Source organism: Melopsittacus undulatus, chromosome 11 (assembly GCF_012275295.1).
Source record: "Melopsittacus undulatus isolate bMelUnd1 chromosome 11, bMelUnd1.mat.Z, whole genome shotgun sequence".
Taxonomy (NCBI): Eukaryota; Metazoa; Chordata; class Aves; order Psittaciformes; family Psittaculidae; genus Melopsittacus; species Melopsittacus undulatus.
In genome coordinates this window covers 16,276,853-16,292,530 of record NC_047537.1, presented here as the reverse complement: position 1 = coordinate 16,292,530, position 15,678 = coordinate 16,276,853, and the positions used below count along the sequence as shown (strand labels likewise).

At 49.1% G+C, this 15,678-nt stretch overlaps 1 protein-coding gene across 1 annotated transcript in view; it reads left to right on the top strand.

The window, feature by feature from the left end:
- Positions 1-4,172, top strand: part of COX10 (cytochrome c oxidase assembly factor heme A:farnesyltransferase COX10) — a 102,271-nt gene extending 98,099 nt beyond the window's left edge. The window contains exon 7 of the mRNA XM_034067675.1: positions 1,908-4,172. Coding sequence (XP_033923566.1) covers positions 1,908-2,350 — 443 coding nt within the window. The 3' untranslated portion in view covers positions 2,351-4,172. The remainder of the gene's footprint in view (positions 1-1,907) is intronic.
- Positions 4,173-15,678: the final 11,506 nt, after the last annotated feature.

Genomic DNA, 15,678 nt, shown 5'->3' with positions numbered 1-15,678 from the left:
TGTAGGTTACCTTGCCCTAAGTGACAAGCTAATGTCTCTGAAGTGCTTCAGATGAGAAACTTGAAATAGCACGATCCTAGGTTTATCACATTCAGGATCTTTCCTCAAGTACTGTGTTTAAGAAGACAAGGAAAAAGCTATAGGATGACATGCTCCAAGAACATATTCCCCATTGCTTCTCCTTGATTCAGTTTTATTTCAGAAGAGCTACTCCCTCAGGTTTCCACAGAACAGAATCAAATGCTATTTCATTAGGACCAAAATGACTTCTGTTGCCGTGATTTTCTGAAATCAGTGGTAATTTTGGGGTGCAGCAATGTGAACCTTCGTAAAGGTTCCAATTTAGACAACAGGCAAAACATCCACAGTCTGAAAGTCAACTTCAGTAGGATCAAATGCCAGGATTTGCAAGTGATTCCAGGAAATCACCTGGGATTCATAGCAGGCAGTGTTGTTCTAAAAGCTGCGTGCCCAATATAGAAGGGTCTATCTCCATGCTTCATGTAATGAACTTTCAGAGGCAGGTACTCACCTCATGCAATATTTGTTAATGGTGGGTCTTTTGTACCACTACTGGATCTCATAAGCAACTGGAAAACCTGCATTAAGGTTTGGACCATTCTTTCTTTTTGGACCATTAAGGAATGGACCATTCTTTCACTGGTTGATAAATTAGGGGGGAAAAAAGAGTCTCTTTTGCAAACTTAGAGTATTATAATTTGCATGATGCCACCAGTGTAAGGTGTGCTGTTTAAGACAAGAACTAGACATGCCCCAAGGAATGTACAGCCAGAGAGATGTGAACCATGAAGCAGTTCAAAGGAGACAGGGACTTGGTCTTTGTTAGAGCATTTGGGAAAGAACTGAAATACATTAACCTGTGGGCAGATAAGTGTTGCTGTTTCTGTTTGTATCAAGTCATTAAGAGAATGATTGAGAAGTAGTTTCCATAGCAAATGAGCTGGTGGAGACAGGGAGATGCAAAGAAAGTGTTAATGCCAGAGCGGAGTGTTTGGGAGCTCAGGAAACAAAAGGAAAATCCAGGAATGCTCCTAATGTGCAACAGCCTTGGGGGATTTTTTGTGTCTTCAGACAGGGAATTTAGTCTGAGGGCCTCCTTGAAATCAGCATTATAAGCTGGTTCTGCCTCCATAAGCCCTGTACCTTGTCTCAAGGATAACTGGGGAACATGTGGTGCTTCCATAGGTCTTTATTAAATGTAGAAATAGCTAATTGGTGTGAGTAGAGTTACTTGAGCAAACTACTTAGAGGTTCCTGCAATGGGTTTGAAGGAATGAAAGTTCATCATCTTTGTCACCTCATTTGCAGCTCCTGGTGACCCGGGCACTCCAGTGCCCTGAGCAGTTCCCTCACTTCTCCCTCACACATAGCCTTAGCCTTGCTCTGGGCTACACGGTGCTGGTGTTTCCCCAGTTCTCAGGAGGAAGCAGCTCATCCTCCTTCTCTGCACTCATGGAGCAGGGCTGCCTGGTTCTGGTCAATGTGACACTGCTCTGCCCACTGGCTTTGTTCTTCTCTGGATGCACCACCTTGGGAGCCTGCGAAGAGAAGGTAGAGGCTCCCAGGAAAACAATCCCTTGCCCAACTTTGCTTCATTTCCATCAGTCTTCCCTCAGGTAGAGACTGAATTGGTGCAGAACCCAAATTAGCAATGATTCGTCAGGAGGAAGTGACTTGTTGAAATGCTTTTCAAATTAAGTGCTCTGAAAACAGCAGAACCACCATGTGCAACCATAGGTAAATGCTGTTAAGAACAGAGCACATCTTACCTGACAGAGCAAGCCGTGTCTTCTGCACAGGTTCATAGTGCAGCTCTTCTGCATGGGCTGAGCTCTTTCTCTTGCAGTGTCTCCCTAACGCACCTTTCCTTCCGTCTCCCACTGCAGGTGCATTGCTGTTAGGAGGAATCCTCTACTCCTGGCAGTTTCCTCACTTCAATGCCCTGAGCTGGGGTCTGCGGGAAGATTACTCCCGAGGAGGATACTGTATGATGTCTGTCACCCATCCAGGGCTGTGCAGGCGGGTGGCTCTGCGCCACTGCTTGGCCTTAATCGGACTCTCAACGGTGGCTCCTGTTCTCGACATCACCACGTGGACTTTCCCCATCATTTCGCTCCCTATCAACCTCTACATCTCCTACCTCGCCTTCCGGTTCTACAGGGATGCAGACCGCAGCAGCTCCAGGAAGCTCTTCTTCTGCAGCCTGTGGCATTTGCCAATGCTGCTGCTTGTCATGTTCACGTGCAAGAAATCGCTCCTAGAGAAGGAAGACAAAGGCGATCTGCTTGGTGAAAGTCATGGGAGGGTGATGGAGATCAGATTGCCTTAAATGTCAATTACTTGTCATCCTTGTGACACATCAGGTAGTGTATTTTAATGATTACAAGGGGGAAACCTGAGGGGATCTGCTTGAAGAAGACTCATTTGTGCCTGGCAACCACTTCATGCGATAACTGTTTTCTTTTGAAAGGGAATAGACCGGAGAGCTTAAGGCATTCACGGGCCTCAGGCCCCTTCACTCATCACGGGTTATGATTTAGCCGATGTCACAAGCACATCACTTTGGGATGGCCTTCCAAAGCCTCCATGAGCCATGGTCTCTCATCTCGTGAGTAGGTTTTCACTTAGCAAGTCACAATGCGCACACTAATGGCCAGCACTGGCAGCCTTGGCAAAGCCATCAGGCAGCGACACATGAATGATTACCCCTGCTTCCCAATCATCCTTTCCAAATTCAGCTTTGAGGCACGTGGTGGGTTGGGCAAACTCTTCTTGCCTTGATCTGTGCCATCCCCACTTTGATATTACATGGAAGCCTTCAGTTCCTGAGGCTTTTTGGTTACTTTTCCCAAGGTTCCCATTCACCCCAGTAGATTGCAGCTTTCATAGAGCTGGCACAATGCTTACTGAGTAAGGAAAACACTCAGCACACCACACATCAGCATTTAACCAGCCTCCAAATAAACAGCTCTTCTCTAATGTATTCCTTTAACACACTGAGCCATTCTGCTGTACATCCATAGCAGGGAATTTCAGCCTCCCATGTGCTTTTATGTCATTGGAGTTTGAGCCCTGTGTGTCAGATCTTTAGCTGGTAAAAATGCCCATTACTGCTTATGTCAGTGAAGCTCTGAAAAGGTAGAGGTGAGAACCAGATCTGAGAGTCTGATAGTTTGAGGGCTTTTCTATGCTGATGTGTCCTGTGCCAGTCCACTCAACCTCAGTGTCCTTGGATGAGCTCTGGACTTGCATCAAGAGTATGAATTGTATTCGGTATCCCACTGTGGTGGCTTAGAGAGAAGGCTTCACTGTGAGGGTATGTAATTGGTAAGGAAACACATTTTACAGGAGAAAAGCTGGGTTTTTTGAATCTAATAGTAAAATGTTCAAATTGCTGATGGAGCCAGTGTCTCTCCAAAGCAATTACTGTGGATGGTCTCACTAAGAAGCGCATTATCTTTGTTAACTGATACACTGAAGAACATTTCTAGCCACACTCTCGTGTGCTTGTGATCCCAGCACGGGGCTGTGGCTTGCCCTCAGCCTACCTGAGGCTGGCTGTGCCCTGCTGGGATGCTTCCAAGCACAGTAGCACCCAGGGTAGACAAAGACTGTGTTATTGTGGTAATTAATGCCTGTTATGACTTGATGTGTTTTCACGCCAAGATTTCTTTCCCATGTGGAGAGGGACTGGGCAGCACGGCCGTGCATCAACCCAAAGATACAGCAACAGGAGACACCGTCTCTCATCTGATCCCGAATAAGGAAGCATCACAAATCTGCCACCACGTGCGTATCACACAGACATAAAACCTTCACTGCCTGCTTTCATGATGCACCACACCAGCGTCTGGTCTCGGTTAGGCTGGTGTGCATGAGGAGTGACACGGTTAACCTCTGCTGGGCTGGTGGAGGTGCTCCAGGAGCAGAGCCACCTCTTTGACATGGCTCTTAAATCAGCCGCAAGGTTTTGTGCCTCTCTCAAGTGATTGCAGATGACAGGGTTGAGTTCCCTCTTACTGTGTGTCTGTTGTACTCGAGTTACTGCGGGCAGCACTTGGTAGGAATGTCTGGAAACTGTGCAACTCCTGAATTTGTTTTAAAACTGCATCCAGTCTTCTCTGCAATAAAGTACATACTGTACAAAACAAGAGAGATGAATGCTGCAAATCTGTTCTGAACAATTCACTTACTGAAACTCTGGTTAATTGCAAAGGTATTTGGTAGTTTTGTGGTGTTTCTCACGGCAACAATATTCCTCTTGGTCACTGCAAGAGCAAGGAGAGCTTGTGCAATCCTGGTTTCTTGTGCAAAAAGCACACTGAAACCAGGTTGCATGTGAGGGGAAAGGGTTTGTGCAAAGCCAAGGAATTTGGTCAACCTTTAGCTGGGAGAGGAACCTGAAAAGAGCCGATGGCTCCAAAAACCCACAGCTTTTGCTCCCAGAGGCAGTGAGTTGTGCTGAGGCAGGAGGGTTGTGGCTTTCTCCTAAGTCATTACAGAGCCAGGCTTTGGGGCTGCCTGTCAGTGCAGTCCTGACAAATTCAGCTCTGATGAGAGGTCCCAAGGACATGCCTGTGGTTTCATGTTGAGGAGCAGTCATCTTCGTTTCTTAAGGTTAAAATGTGTTACATTAGCGGGGTTTAGGGCTAGACAGGAGCTTTATAATCATCACTGAGTGTCTGCCAAGTGCAGGTCACCGGGTTGCACCAGCATCTCCACACCCAGTCTGTTTGGCAGGAGAGAAAGCCTGGCTTTAGGATGAGTGGATGTGGGATTTAAAGGTAAGAATTACCTTATTTTGTTAAAAAGAAGCTTTTTTTTCTCACCTAGAAGGTGTTCTCTGCTTTGGTACCAAATGTGTCAGGTATGAATGAGAGCATCTGCTGTCATATTCCACCTTTAGGAATTGTTGCTGGTGCATGTACTTCGAAAACAAGAGCATTGCCAAACGGAGATCTTGGTTGCTGGTGCATGTGGAAACAAAACAAATGAACCTCCTGTCCTCATCCAGGGGTGTTTGTGGTCACTGTGGCCCTACATGGAGGATTAATGTCAGCCATCCCCATTCCAGCACTGTTGCTGCCCATATCCTGCAGGTGAGGTGCATTGAAGTGTCTTGATGTGGTCACTTCGCACAACAGGGAGTGAAACTTGGGCAAGCATCAGGCTTTGCAGGGCTCCTTGAATCTGAACCAGCAGTTCCTGTGTAGAATTGTAGTGGTTTGTTTCCATAGTCCATTTGGAGAGCTTGAATATAGGTTGTTTGTCATCCCATTATCCTGGTTACTCCCCATGAACTGTGAGGATACCTGCTAGTTATGTGGCAGTGAGAAAACCCAGCAGCAATATACAATGGACTTCCTAGCCCTGGGTCTGCTGGTAGGTGAGAGGGTCCCATCCATGTGCTGCTGTGACAACAGGCAGCTTTGCACCAACAGAAACCTGTACTGAAGCTCACAGAGGAATCTGAGCAGTGACTTGAGAATGAAGCCGGGTTTTGGTCTGTTTGGACTTACAACCTTTTGTGTGGTTTTGTGGATAAAACAGCAGCCCTGAGGCTCAGGGGATGTTCATTCTTTCCAGATCTCTGCTGAAGAAATGCACTTCATCCGTAAAATAGGGGTGATGATGTTTCACCTTGTTGGACAAGTGAGCAGCCCATGTTTTTGTCAGCCCATGTTTTTGTCAGCCCATACCCGTTCTTCCATATGGCTCTGTAAAGAGAGCACTGGGTAATGGTTTGAGGAGCATTGCAGAGAGCTGGCACTGAATTAGCAGCCTGGTCTAGTGGAAGATGTCCCTGCCTGTGGCAGGGGGTTGGAGCTGAATGAGCTTTAAGGTCCCTTCAACCCAAAACAATGATTCTATGATTCCTTCTGCATCTCTTCTCTGCTCTGACCATCAGATCACTAGATCTCAGCACAGCACTTGCTTTGCAGGACAGTGCAGGGAGCCGAGCCATGAGCTGCTGAGTTGCCCCAAGCTCTTCCAGGAGCCTCACGTCCTGTGGGAAGCACCATTGCAGTTGGTGGGGCTCTGTGCTTCGTTCAGCATGAATGAGGAAACCCAATCCCTGCGCACACAGCTCTTTCCCTTCTTGTTTCCCCCACTGGGCTTTGGTTTTTTCTCACTTCCTGTATCAATCTCCGATATAATCTGCCCCAGCAGAGTAACACATTCACACTCCTCTGGCTCCAGCAGCATTTCCCACTCAGCCAGGCCACGGCATTTCAAGGCTTTACACAAAACACACACGTCCTTTTCTGTCCTGACCGTCCCAGGAGAGTGGGAATGGAAACAGAGTGATACTATTAGAAATCATTATCATTACAGATAGAAAGCATGTTGTCCTGGTTGCTCTCCAGGGGTGATTAGATATCCATCCCCCCTTCCTTGGAAATACAGGCTGTCTGCAGAACACTTTGCTTTTAAAACAGAACTATCAGCACTGTTTTCTTACCAAGCAGCTCTGCTGGAGGTGGTAACACTAGACGCTCCGTTGCAGGCTGTCCCCAGTGGCATTTCTAGTCATGGCATTTCCTAACCAGGCTAAGAGCTGGCCATAGCAAGGGATGCAGGATGCTATTCATGCCGGTGGCGTGGCCTCAGTTAGGTTGTTTGCCTCTTGGTGCTGCTCTTTCTTCTTCCAGTCAAGAAGGTCAGTCCTGCAGAGCAGGGCTTGTCCCCTGTAAATGCACGTCCAATACTTGGCCCTGCCAAAGGGAGCTCCTCTGGTTCTAATGTTCATCATCTCCCAAGCAGCGTGTTGTTAGTTTAGGGATCAAGGTTCACAACTGAGTTGTGGGGTCAGACCTTCCTCTGTGAGAGTCCCTCAGGCTATGACTTACTGGATGCTTCCATTGATGGTTTTAGTCCCCTCTGAAATAAATGTCCGACAGGCTTTTAGGGCTTCAACACAACATTTAACAAGCTTTGGAGCTGCCTTCCCAATGCCTCTGTCAATTGAGCTTGCAGTATTGAATGTGAGACAGTTGCTGTGCTGCTAGCACTTGCATGGTCTGGATGGCCATATCACAAGGATGCCAGCCCCTCCTAAAGGCTGCAGTCAGGACCAGGGGACTCAAGTTCTCCCTGACCCAAAGAAAAGGTCTTTTGAGCACATGTACATCATCCTGAAGCCATTCAGACCTCCATCAGAAGTACAAGTGCTTCAGAGAGCTGGCATTAACCTCTCTCATCAGCTCTGCCCTATACGCTTTCCATCACCTCTGCTTTCCTACTTCCAGACCCGAACTGTTTGCACTGAAGGTTTTCCAGTGGGTCAGTGCCTCAGGCTGGGCTTTGGTTTCCAGTGTTCCAGAAAGGCACAGTTCAGCTGTTTCACGGAGTGAGGCTGGCAAAGCCAGCCGGTTTCCCACAATGCAGAGACGCTTTTCCTTCTGCTCCGAACCAGTGCTGGCACCTCCATGCCTTGGAGCGAGAACAGACGATTTGGCAGCAGCTTCAGCTTGGTGCACTCATCCGGTCTGGGGAGGTACCGTGTGTTTCCCTGAGTCCCTGCAGGGTTACTGCTCCCAACTGCTTGTTTGGGCATCACTGCTGACACCTCTGACCATAGCGGGGAGCTGGTGGGGAGCTGCTGCTGCCTTAGGGGAGCACAAGAACTACATAGAGGTGCATGGAAAGGAGGGTGCCTGTTTGTCCCTGCTAGAGCTGGAAAAGCTGCCCTAAATTCATACCTGTATCACTTTTCCTAGGGGCCCTGCTTCAGTCCTGCCCGCTAAACGAGACACTCTATGATTCTATACCCAGGTTTCACATCTCTCCAGAGTGGGGCTGTTTGGTGGTTAAGTTTTTCCCCCTGTCCAAGATGCATTCCAAGGTCCCTTCTGTCCCCAGCTCCCCTTTTTAACACTTCCTGTTGTAACTACAGCTTCCTTTTGATCCATCTTTTTCATTAAATATGTTCTGTAAGATACATGGACATTGGTTGTACCCATCTGAACTGCTGCTGTAACAGGATGTCTTTTCTTAAACAGAAACACAGACTTCAGGAATTGCCCTGAGTGACTGGAAGGAGGAGGGCTCTGACCTCCCACACTGACCAAACTGGGACCAGTATGGGCATCATGACCATCTTCCTTCTCCAAAAAGCAAGAAGACGGAATAGAGACAGAGGCATCCCTGTGGGAGAACAGAGCTTCCTCCCAGTCAGGCAGGATGAACTCCAACGCTGCCCCTCTTATCCCAATGCATGGGACAAGACACGCACACAGATGCAGATAGGCACATGGCAGTCAGAGCTCTCTTGCTAGCACAGGGACTCTTGTTTGCTGAGTAAAGAGGAAGATTAACATTAGTGCTGCTGAGAAAGGCTGGGAGATGTCTGGGTTGTTTTCCTGGCCAGGCAGAGGAGGTCCTGCATCAGACTTGAAACAGAGATGCAGGCGAGGTGATTAAGGCATTTCCGCCATGCTTCCAGGGGAGCTGCTGGACTGCATCCATGCCGGGATGGGAACAACCTGAGTTTATCAGCTGCACCCACAGGTTTGTAGGGATACTCTGCAGGGATACACACTGAAGAGCAGCCAAAGGGCCAGTGACCCCCATCCTGCACCTTGCCTGTCTGAGCCAGTGCAGAGGGGAAACTGAGGCACACCAAGGGAAAGAGGGATGTCACAACACCACCAGCAACAGAGAGAGGAGTGTTGTTTAGATCTCTTCTCCCCTTTCTGATGCCCCTGGCCTGCAGCTTAGGGCCTCTGTCTGCCTTGTACGTGCACTTGACTTTCAGCAGGAACAGGGACTGGCAGGACTGGCAGTATGTTGGGAATGGGGCTGGTTAACCCTCATCATTGCCAGGATGAGCAGTGGGATGAGTGCAGCAGAGGCATGTATAGTCATGTTCCCACAGCAGCTCTGCCCTGTGCTCCTCAGCACAGTGTGGGGTGCAGGTCTGTCCCTATCCCAGGGGACCCCCAGCGACCTCAGTCAGCCCAAAGCTGTCTTCAGGACTTGGCAATAGATGCCAAACACTTCCATTCGGGAATGGGAAGGGGTCTGTGCCCTGCGCTGCCACTGCTGCCCTGCAGGGCTGGTGCTGGGAGTCATCCGGCATCTCCAATGGCATTTGCATTGCTTGGGAGCAGCCTCACTGGGCTTCCTGCTCCACAAGCATGGTCATGGGTGAGATGAGGAGCCACCACACTGGAAGCAGCATTGTGTGAACTAGTGCAGGGCTCAGCCTAACTGGGGTCTGTGTTTGGAGCCATGCCCTGTGCCAGAGACAGACTCCACAGCTTGGAGCTAATGAGCCTGTTCCAGCGCTTCTGGCCCCTCATATGCTTTGCTTATAGTGAGGACTGCAGGAAGGCCGTGCTGGCCGGACCGACAGACGGACCCGCAGCGGTCGGGCCGCTCGCAGGGATGCGCTGGCTGTGGCCGCGATGGCAATGAACTCCCTCTGTTGACTTATCCTGAAGTTGCACCCCTTCATCCAGCGGTGTCCCTGCCCCTGGTAATAAACAGCACCTTCCGTACGTGTCTTTAGGCCTGACTAAACCGCAGGCTGGGCTGATTATTGCTGCTTTTGTAGCCTCTACAGAGCTGTTTTTATTTATAATTGCACCCCGCTGGTGTGTTCAGAATGATTTTCCCTGCTGCATCCCATGCGGTCCAGGGCTACAAAGCTGCATTCTCACAGTAGCTGTTGTTGGTTTTAATCACTTGTTATTCGGATGATGCATTAATAGCAGTATCTCTGTGAGAGTGTTTTCTTTTCCAAAACACTTACAACAAAAGCCAAGTGTTTGCCCTAATAAAACATGGGCTTTGTTGGCTCCCTCAACTAAATGAGGGCTCAATGCAGGGCCCGTCTTACCCCATCCCATCCTCAGGCCCAAAACCTGCTTCTGACCCTCTGATCAAAAGGTGTTTGAGGCTCCATTGGGAGCAGGGGTGCTCGAAAGGCCCCATGTGGTTGGAGGGGTGTGAGTTTGTAATTGCATCTGTGCAGGCTGTAGAAGCCCATAATAATCCAAAATACACTTCGCAGATGTTCTTTTGCGCCTTCTGATTCCCCTAAAACCCAAATAACCCCTTATAGCTTATGTGACAGAGGGAAAGGGCAATAAGGCTGGGTGGTTTGATGCTCTGGGGACAAAAAACCACTGGTGAAAGCAGGAATAAACCCAGAGCTGCATTTTGCCTCCTCTGAGGATGCTATCCCCAAGCTTGGCAAGTGGGTGAGGAGGAGAGGGGCGATGCTCTCTATTTTAGTCACTTATAAGGGGGGAAAACCCCACCCTGCAAAACTCGTCTGTGCTGGAAGTGTTTTAAATGAAACATTTAACTAAGTGAGGCCCCTGCCTTTAATTTCATTCAGAAGTGGGCTGTGAATGGACTCCTCACCCACTTCAAAAGGCCATGGCAGCATGTCCGCTGCGGCGCGGGTCATTCATGGACACTACAGGAGATGTGAAAACATCTGCTAGGTCCATGCCTGCTCCTTTCAGTACAGTTACTCCCCTTGCTAATAATTGTCTGTGTTCTGTCATCTAGAAAGGGACTTTGTGTGCCTCCCAGGTATTCTCATGCTAATTTGTTTAGTTAAAAAGGAGAAGAGGCTAAACAGATGTGAACCATTTGGTTAGGTTGTAGTTCATTTGTTAGGAAGTGCAAAGGATTCTTGGCAGGATATTAAATATTACCTTGGCTGCTCACAAACACTTCATATTTCAAGAGAGGAAGGGAGGTAGGGACTGCACTCCATAAATCAGCCTTTTCAAAGAGACAGAAAAAGGCAAACATTTGATAAATCTGTGTCATTATCCTTAGAGATCAAAGGGGGTTTTACATATGTATTTATGCAACTGGCAACCTAGGAGACAATAATAACAAACACAGATCCCTGACAGCTTGACAAAAATAGAAATTAGCCGCTTCTAATCTGTAATTATCTGGGAACTGTGCGAGGTAGGAGGTTCTAAGAGCCGAGCTTTGGCTTGCTGTTCTGGGGACGGTGAGCGCACGTGAAGTCAGGCAGAAAGGCATTAGGAAGCTCCCTGGGCAAGAGGTTGCGAAGGCTGACGGGTGGTAGCTGGGGATGTCCCCAGCGTGTGCAGACCTGGCTCTAAGTACCGAGCCCAAAGCAGGCAGAGCTACCAGAACCAGGAGTCACCAGGGATTTCCCTGTATGGTTTTCCAGCAGATGATGTACCTGAAGGATGCCTGGAGACAGGAAGATTTCCATCTCCGGTTCTCTCTCCTGCTTGCCAGTAAGTTACAGTTCCATATCTGATAGCCTCCATAACCTGGCACACCTCTGCATTAACCTAGATGAGCTCTGCCACTACTCCCATATGAGGCTGACTCATTTTGTGCAGCTTCTTAAGTACAGAACTGGAGCCAAAGGCTCAGGGAAGAAGCTTGAAAAGACCCCAGAAGAGGTTTGCAAGCAGCAGGAATAACAGGAAGACTGATGTGGGCTGCAATGGGTCTTGCTTTAATCCAGGACAGACTTTAGTGGAGGAATTGAAACCTCTCCAGAAGCAGCAAAGGGCCATCACCTCACTTGAAAAACAAGGAGAAATCCAGTTGCTTGAAAATAATTCCATGGACAAAGCAAATGCAGCCACAGAAATTAGAGAAGGAGAAGTAGCATTATGTCATCTCACCTTTCCTTTTGGCCAGTCACTGGCCTGATTTCCTATTCTCTTGTGCTGCTTTAAAATGACTTCAGCAACTTGGTCTCTGCTCATTCCCATGGGAAACTTCCACAGTCTATAGATTTCGCTGGTAGGAAACTCTTCTTGACAGTCAGACTATATTTTCCTTTACTCAATTCCATCACATCACTCCTACTTACGCCTCCTTGGAGCACCCTAAACGCTCTTCGCCATTGAAGTCGGTGGAGTTATGCTAGCAGTAAATTTGGCCTGTGGCACTTGGAGAAATAGATATTAAACCCCCAGGGATGAATTAGGGGGTGAGGGGAGGGAGGGCAGTGGGGGAAAGGAAATGGTTTCAGGTTGAGAGAAACAAGATCTCCTCTTACATCTGTACAGCGGTGCTGCCCCGCTGGGAGCACAACCGGGACTCGGCAGCAAGATGCTGTGAGAGGCAATGATGTCCCTGGGATGTCCCTGAGCACTGGTGTGGTTACAAAGCCACATCTGAGGGTTCAGGGGCCATATGTGGTACTTGGGCTGCTGGGTTGCATAAAGCTCTGGGCACTTCCTTTGGTGGGGGCTGACCTGGTTTGAGGCCCAGTGATGCTACACACAGTCACCTTCCTGCCTTTCAGCCCAGGGTGGCCCATTTGGCTGTCACTTGGATGGTGCCTGAGCTGGTCCAGCAGTCCCAATCCATGGAATGCTGCAGGCTGTTAGCGCTGTCCTGCATGTCTCAAGACAAAATCCCAGATTCCCTGGGCCCTTTCCCTGGGCTCTTACCTCGCTATCGTGACATTAATATGAGTCCAGCAGATGTGTGCAGTGATGGAGCCGCTGCAGTACACAGGGAGAAGAGGATAAGGTGCACAATACCTTTACATCAGCAATCCTCAGCTCCCCTCTGCTCCCAGCAGCACAGGGTGCACTGCGAAGGGCATGTATGGCAGAGAGGAAGAGAGGGGACAGCACTGAGGGCTTCATAGGGTGGAAGAAGTGGAATAAAGACATAAAGAATCTCTCTTCATGGGATCCATGATTGAGAAACATCTCAAAGTACTGCAAAAGACCAAAAGGACAAAAAGCCCCACTATAGATACATATGTACAGAAGAGGACACACAACAGTGTGCAAAAGCCCCACACCAAAGCTCAGCATCTTAGTGTGCAAGGTGCTGTGTGTTCCCAAGAAAGAGGTGGTGTTGGCTGGTCACTGCACTGCAGGGTTATGCTCCAGAATGCCTTGTTTTCCCATGAACATGCACTTGATTAACATCATGAAATGATGAATTACATTTCTCCCCACTGAACTGTGACTGTGTCAGGGAAATGGCATCCTGTCTGGATTGGGACCAAGAGTACCCTGACTTGATTTTGGGTACCTGCTCCTATTTATTATGCCAGCAGGACTGGCTCTGTAAAGAGCTGTGTGTGCCCCATCACTGACATACAAGTCTTTGGAAGAAAGGAAGATGCTGAGCATTACAAAACTGGCCTGTTCAGTGGGAGGTAAATGGAAGGGAACATGGATTTACTAGTTGGGAAGAGATAAAGCAACCAGGTGAAACTCAGCATCGTGCCAACAGGATGGAATCAGCGCTGGGAGATGCTGCCTTGTGTCAGAGTCCAAGAAGATGCTGGAAAGCACATGACACAGGGGATGTGGCCTAGGAAGAGTCATCCAGGGTGGATGCTGGTGAGGTGAGCCTGCAGACCTGACCTTGCTGGGTTCTTTGATCATCTCAGCTTGAAGGTATTCTGGTCCCCTGCTTTCTGCCCTGTTCTGCAGAGCTGGGCACTTCCATCGCAGTGGTGCTCCACTGAGTGCCACCATCAGGAGCTTCCCAGTGCCATTTGTGTAATAAATCATCAAGAAACAGAATCCAGAGGCTGTACTGATGCAGCTCAATTAGTTTATTGATTAACCAGCCGGCAAGACAGCCACTATTATGATTCAACAGCACGGAGCAAACCCAGCCTTGCATTCCTGCTTGTGCCCATTTCATTCCAACCCCAGGTTCTTCACTGTGTGGCCCCCTTTGCTCTGTTGCCCTCATCAGAGGGGCACAACACACATGCTCCTGCCACGACTGCTGCTAAACTAATTGCAAGAGGCAAAAGCAAACTGGAGCCCTGCTCTTGAGGTGGCAGCAGGTACAGAGGAGACCCATGGGTCAGGATGGAGGATGGAGCCACAGTTGGTTCTCAACACACTTATCCAAACCTGCATCCCCTGCTCCAGGGAGAGCTCAGAGCTCATCCTTCCTCCTGACCCACTGTTGCTTGGATGCTGTTACCGGTCACTTACCCATTTGAAATTCCTAGGGAAAAAGTCCAACTGTTGAAGATACAGTTCCAGTAAAACCTGTCTTGGGGCTATTTTTCTTAAAGCCAATCCAAGTTTTACAGCCTACAGCTGACATATATTAAGGGCTTAAGCCAAACTTTCTGTGACACTTTGTTGATGTTATCCTGGCTGGTGCTGGTGGATATAAGGAACAAGGAGAATTATTCCATCTGAAGGGTTTTCCTCTTACCTCATGAAGTGTAGAAACTTGCAATGATGCAACCTGTGCATGGAAGCAGCAAGGTTTGAGTTGCACAGAACACTGAGTAAAGGGGTGAGTAAACCTGGGTCCGGGAGAGACAGCCTGTGGAGTGATTGCTGCCTGCAACTGTGATTGATGCATTGCCTGGAAGTGTCCTCTTTAATTCCCTTCACAATTACCAGTCTGGGCCAGCTGGCAGGGCTCTACCAGCACACACAGAGGGAAACTATAAAGCAATTCCTCCTGCATTTCATCTCTGCTTGGTTGGTATCACCCTTCACACCACAGAGAACCCAGCAGTGCCATTCATTTTATCTAATAGCAGAGAACTGCTTTGGAATTGTTGGCTGTTTGACTGGAGCTGAAGCACAAAACATCTCATTTCTTCATCCCCAAATCTGCTTTGCCTGGTCCCAGGAAGGATGGGGACCAGCAGCACTGATGCTGATGGGGGCTTGGGTGGCCCAAGCATTGTTCTTAGCTCTCTGTTAATCCACTGAGCAGCTTTTAGAGGACCCATCCACCCCTCAGGGTCTTATTTCCCCTCTCCCCAGTCTGCCTGGTTTCATTAGTTTGTAAAGTCTAGTTTATAGCTTGGGATTGTTTTACAAGACACTCGGACCACAGCCAGCGCAAGCAGAGCAATCCGCTTCCCATGGATGGATGTAAAGCTGGTATCAGTCAGCATCATGCTATCACCTCTGACACACAAGGAAATGGGAAGGAGGATCCCGGAGCTGGTGGTGTCATGGAAAGAGTCTCTTTGGCCAGATGCTCTCTATTCAGTGTTCACGGGCCACTTGTGTTTGGTATCTGTGCATTGCTCCCAATAGATGGACTGTAACAAATTGTACAGGTTGGGATTTCAGCAAACACGATGCTCATGGAAAAGTCGTGCACATCACAAGAACAGTTAAATCCAAGTACTTTGGGGAGAAAGACGAGGAGGAAATGACTGAGATGCCCCCAACACCGTGATTCCCCATTGCCCGACGCCGAGCTGGCAATTCCCTGCAGCCATTGAGGGGAGCTGGGGGTGGGATCAGGAGTGTGTGGACTTCTGCACTTCCCTCTCTGTCCTGCAGCCTCCAGAGGAGGGATGCGGCCATGGCACCGGGCGTTCAGCTGTGCACTGCCCGCAGGTAGGGCTAATGCAGTGAGGGCACTGAGGGATAGGTGGAGCAACAGGGATAATCCCGAGGTGCATTATCTTGTCCTACGGCTCCCCTCCGCGCTGCACAGCCAGCAGCCCTCTGAACCCTTCCGTCTGGCAATTAAACTTGGTGTTCCATCATTCGGTCTCGTTTAAAGCCACGTGTGACCAACATTCCCGAGTGGAAGCCCCGCGGGTTGACTCAGCCCGAGGGCGCTCCCTCTGCGAGCCCGAGCCTTGGTTCACCCCGTCAGCCCCGCCGTGCTTTGAGCTCCAGCAGCCTCCGATCGCCGTTCCCTATCACCGGGAGGGTCCCTATGGCC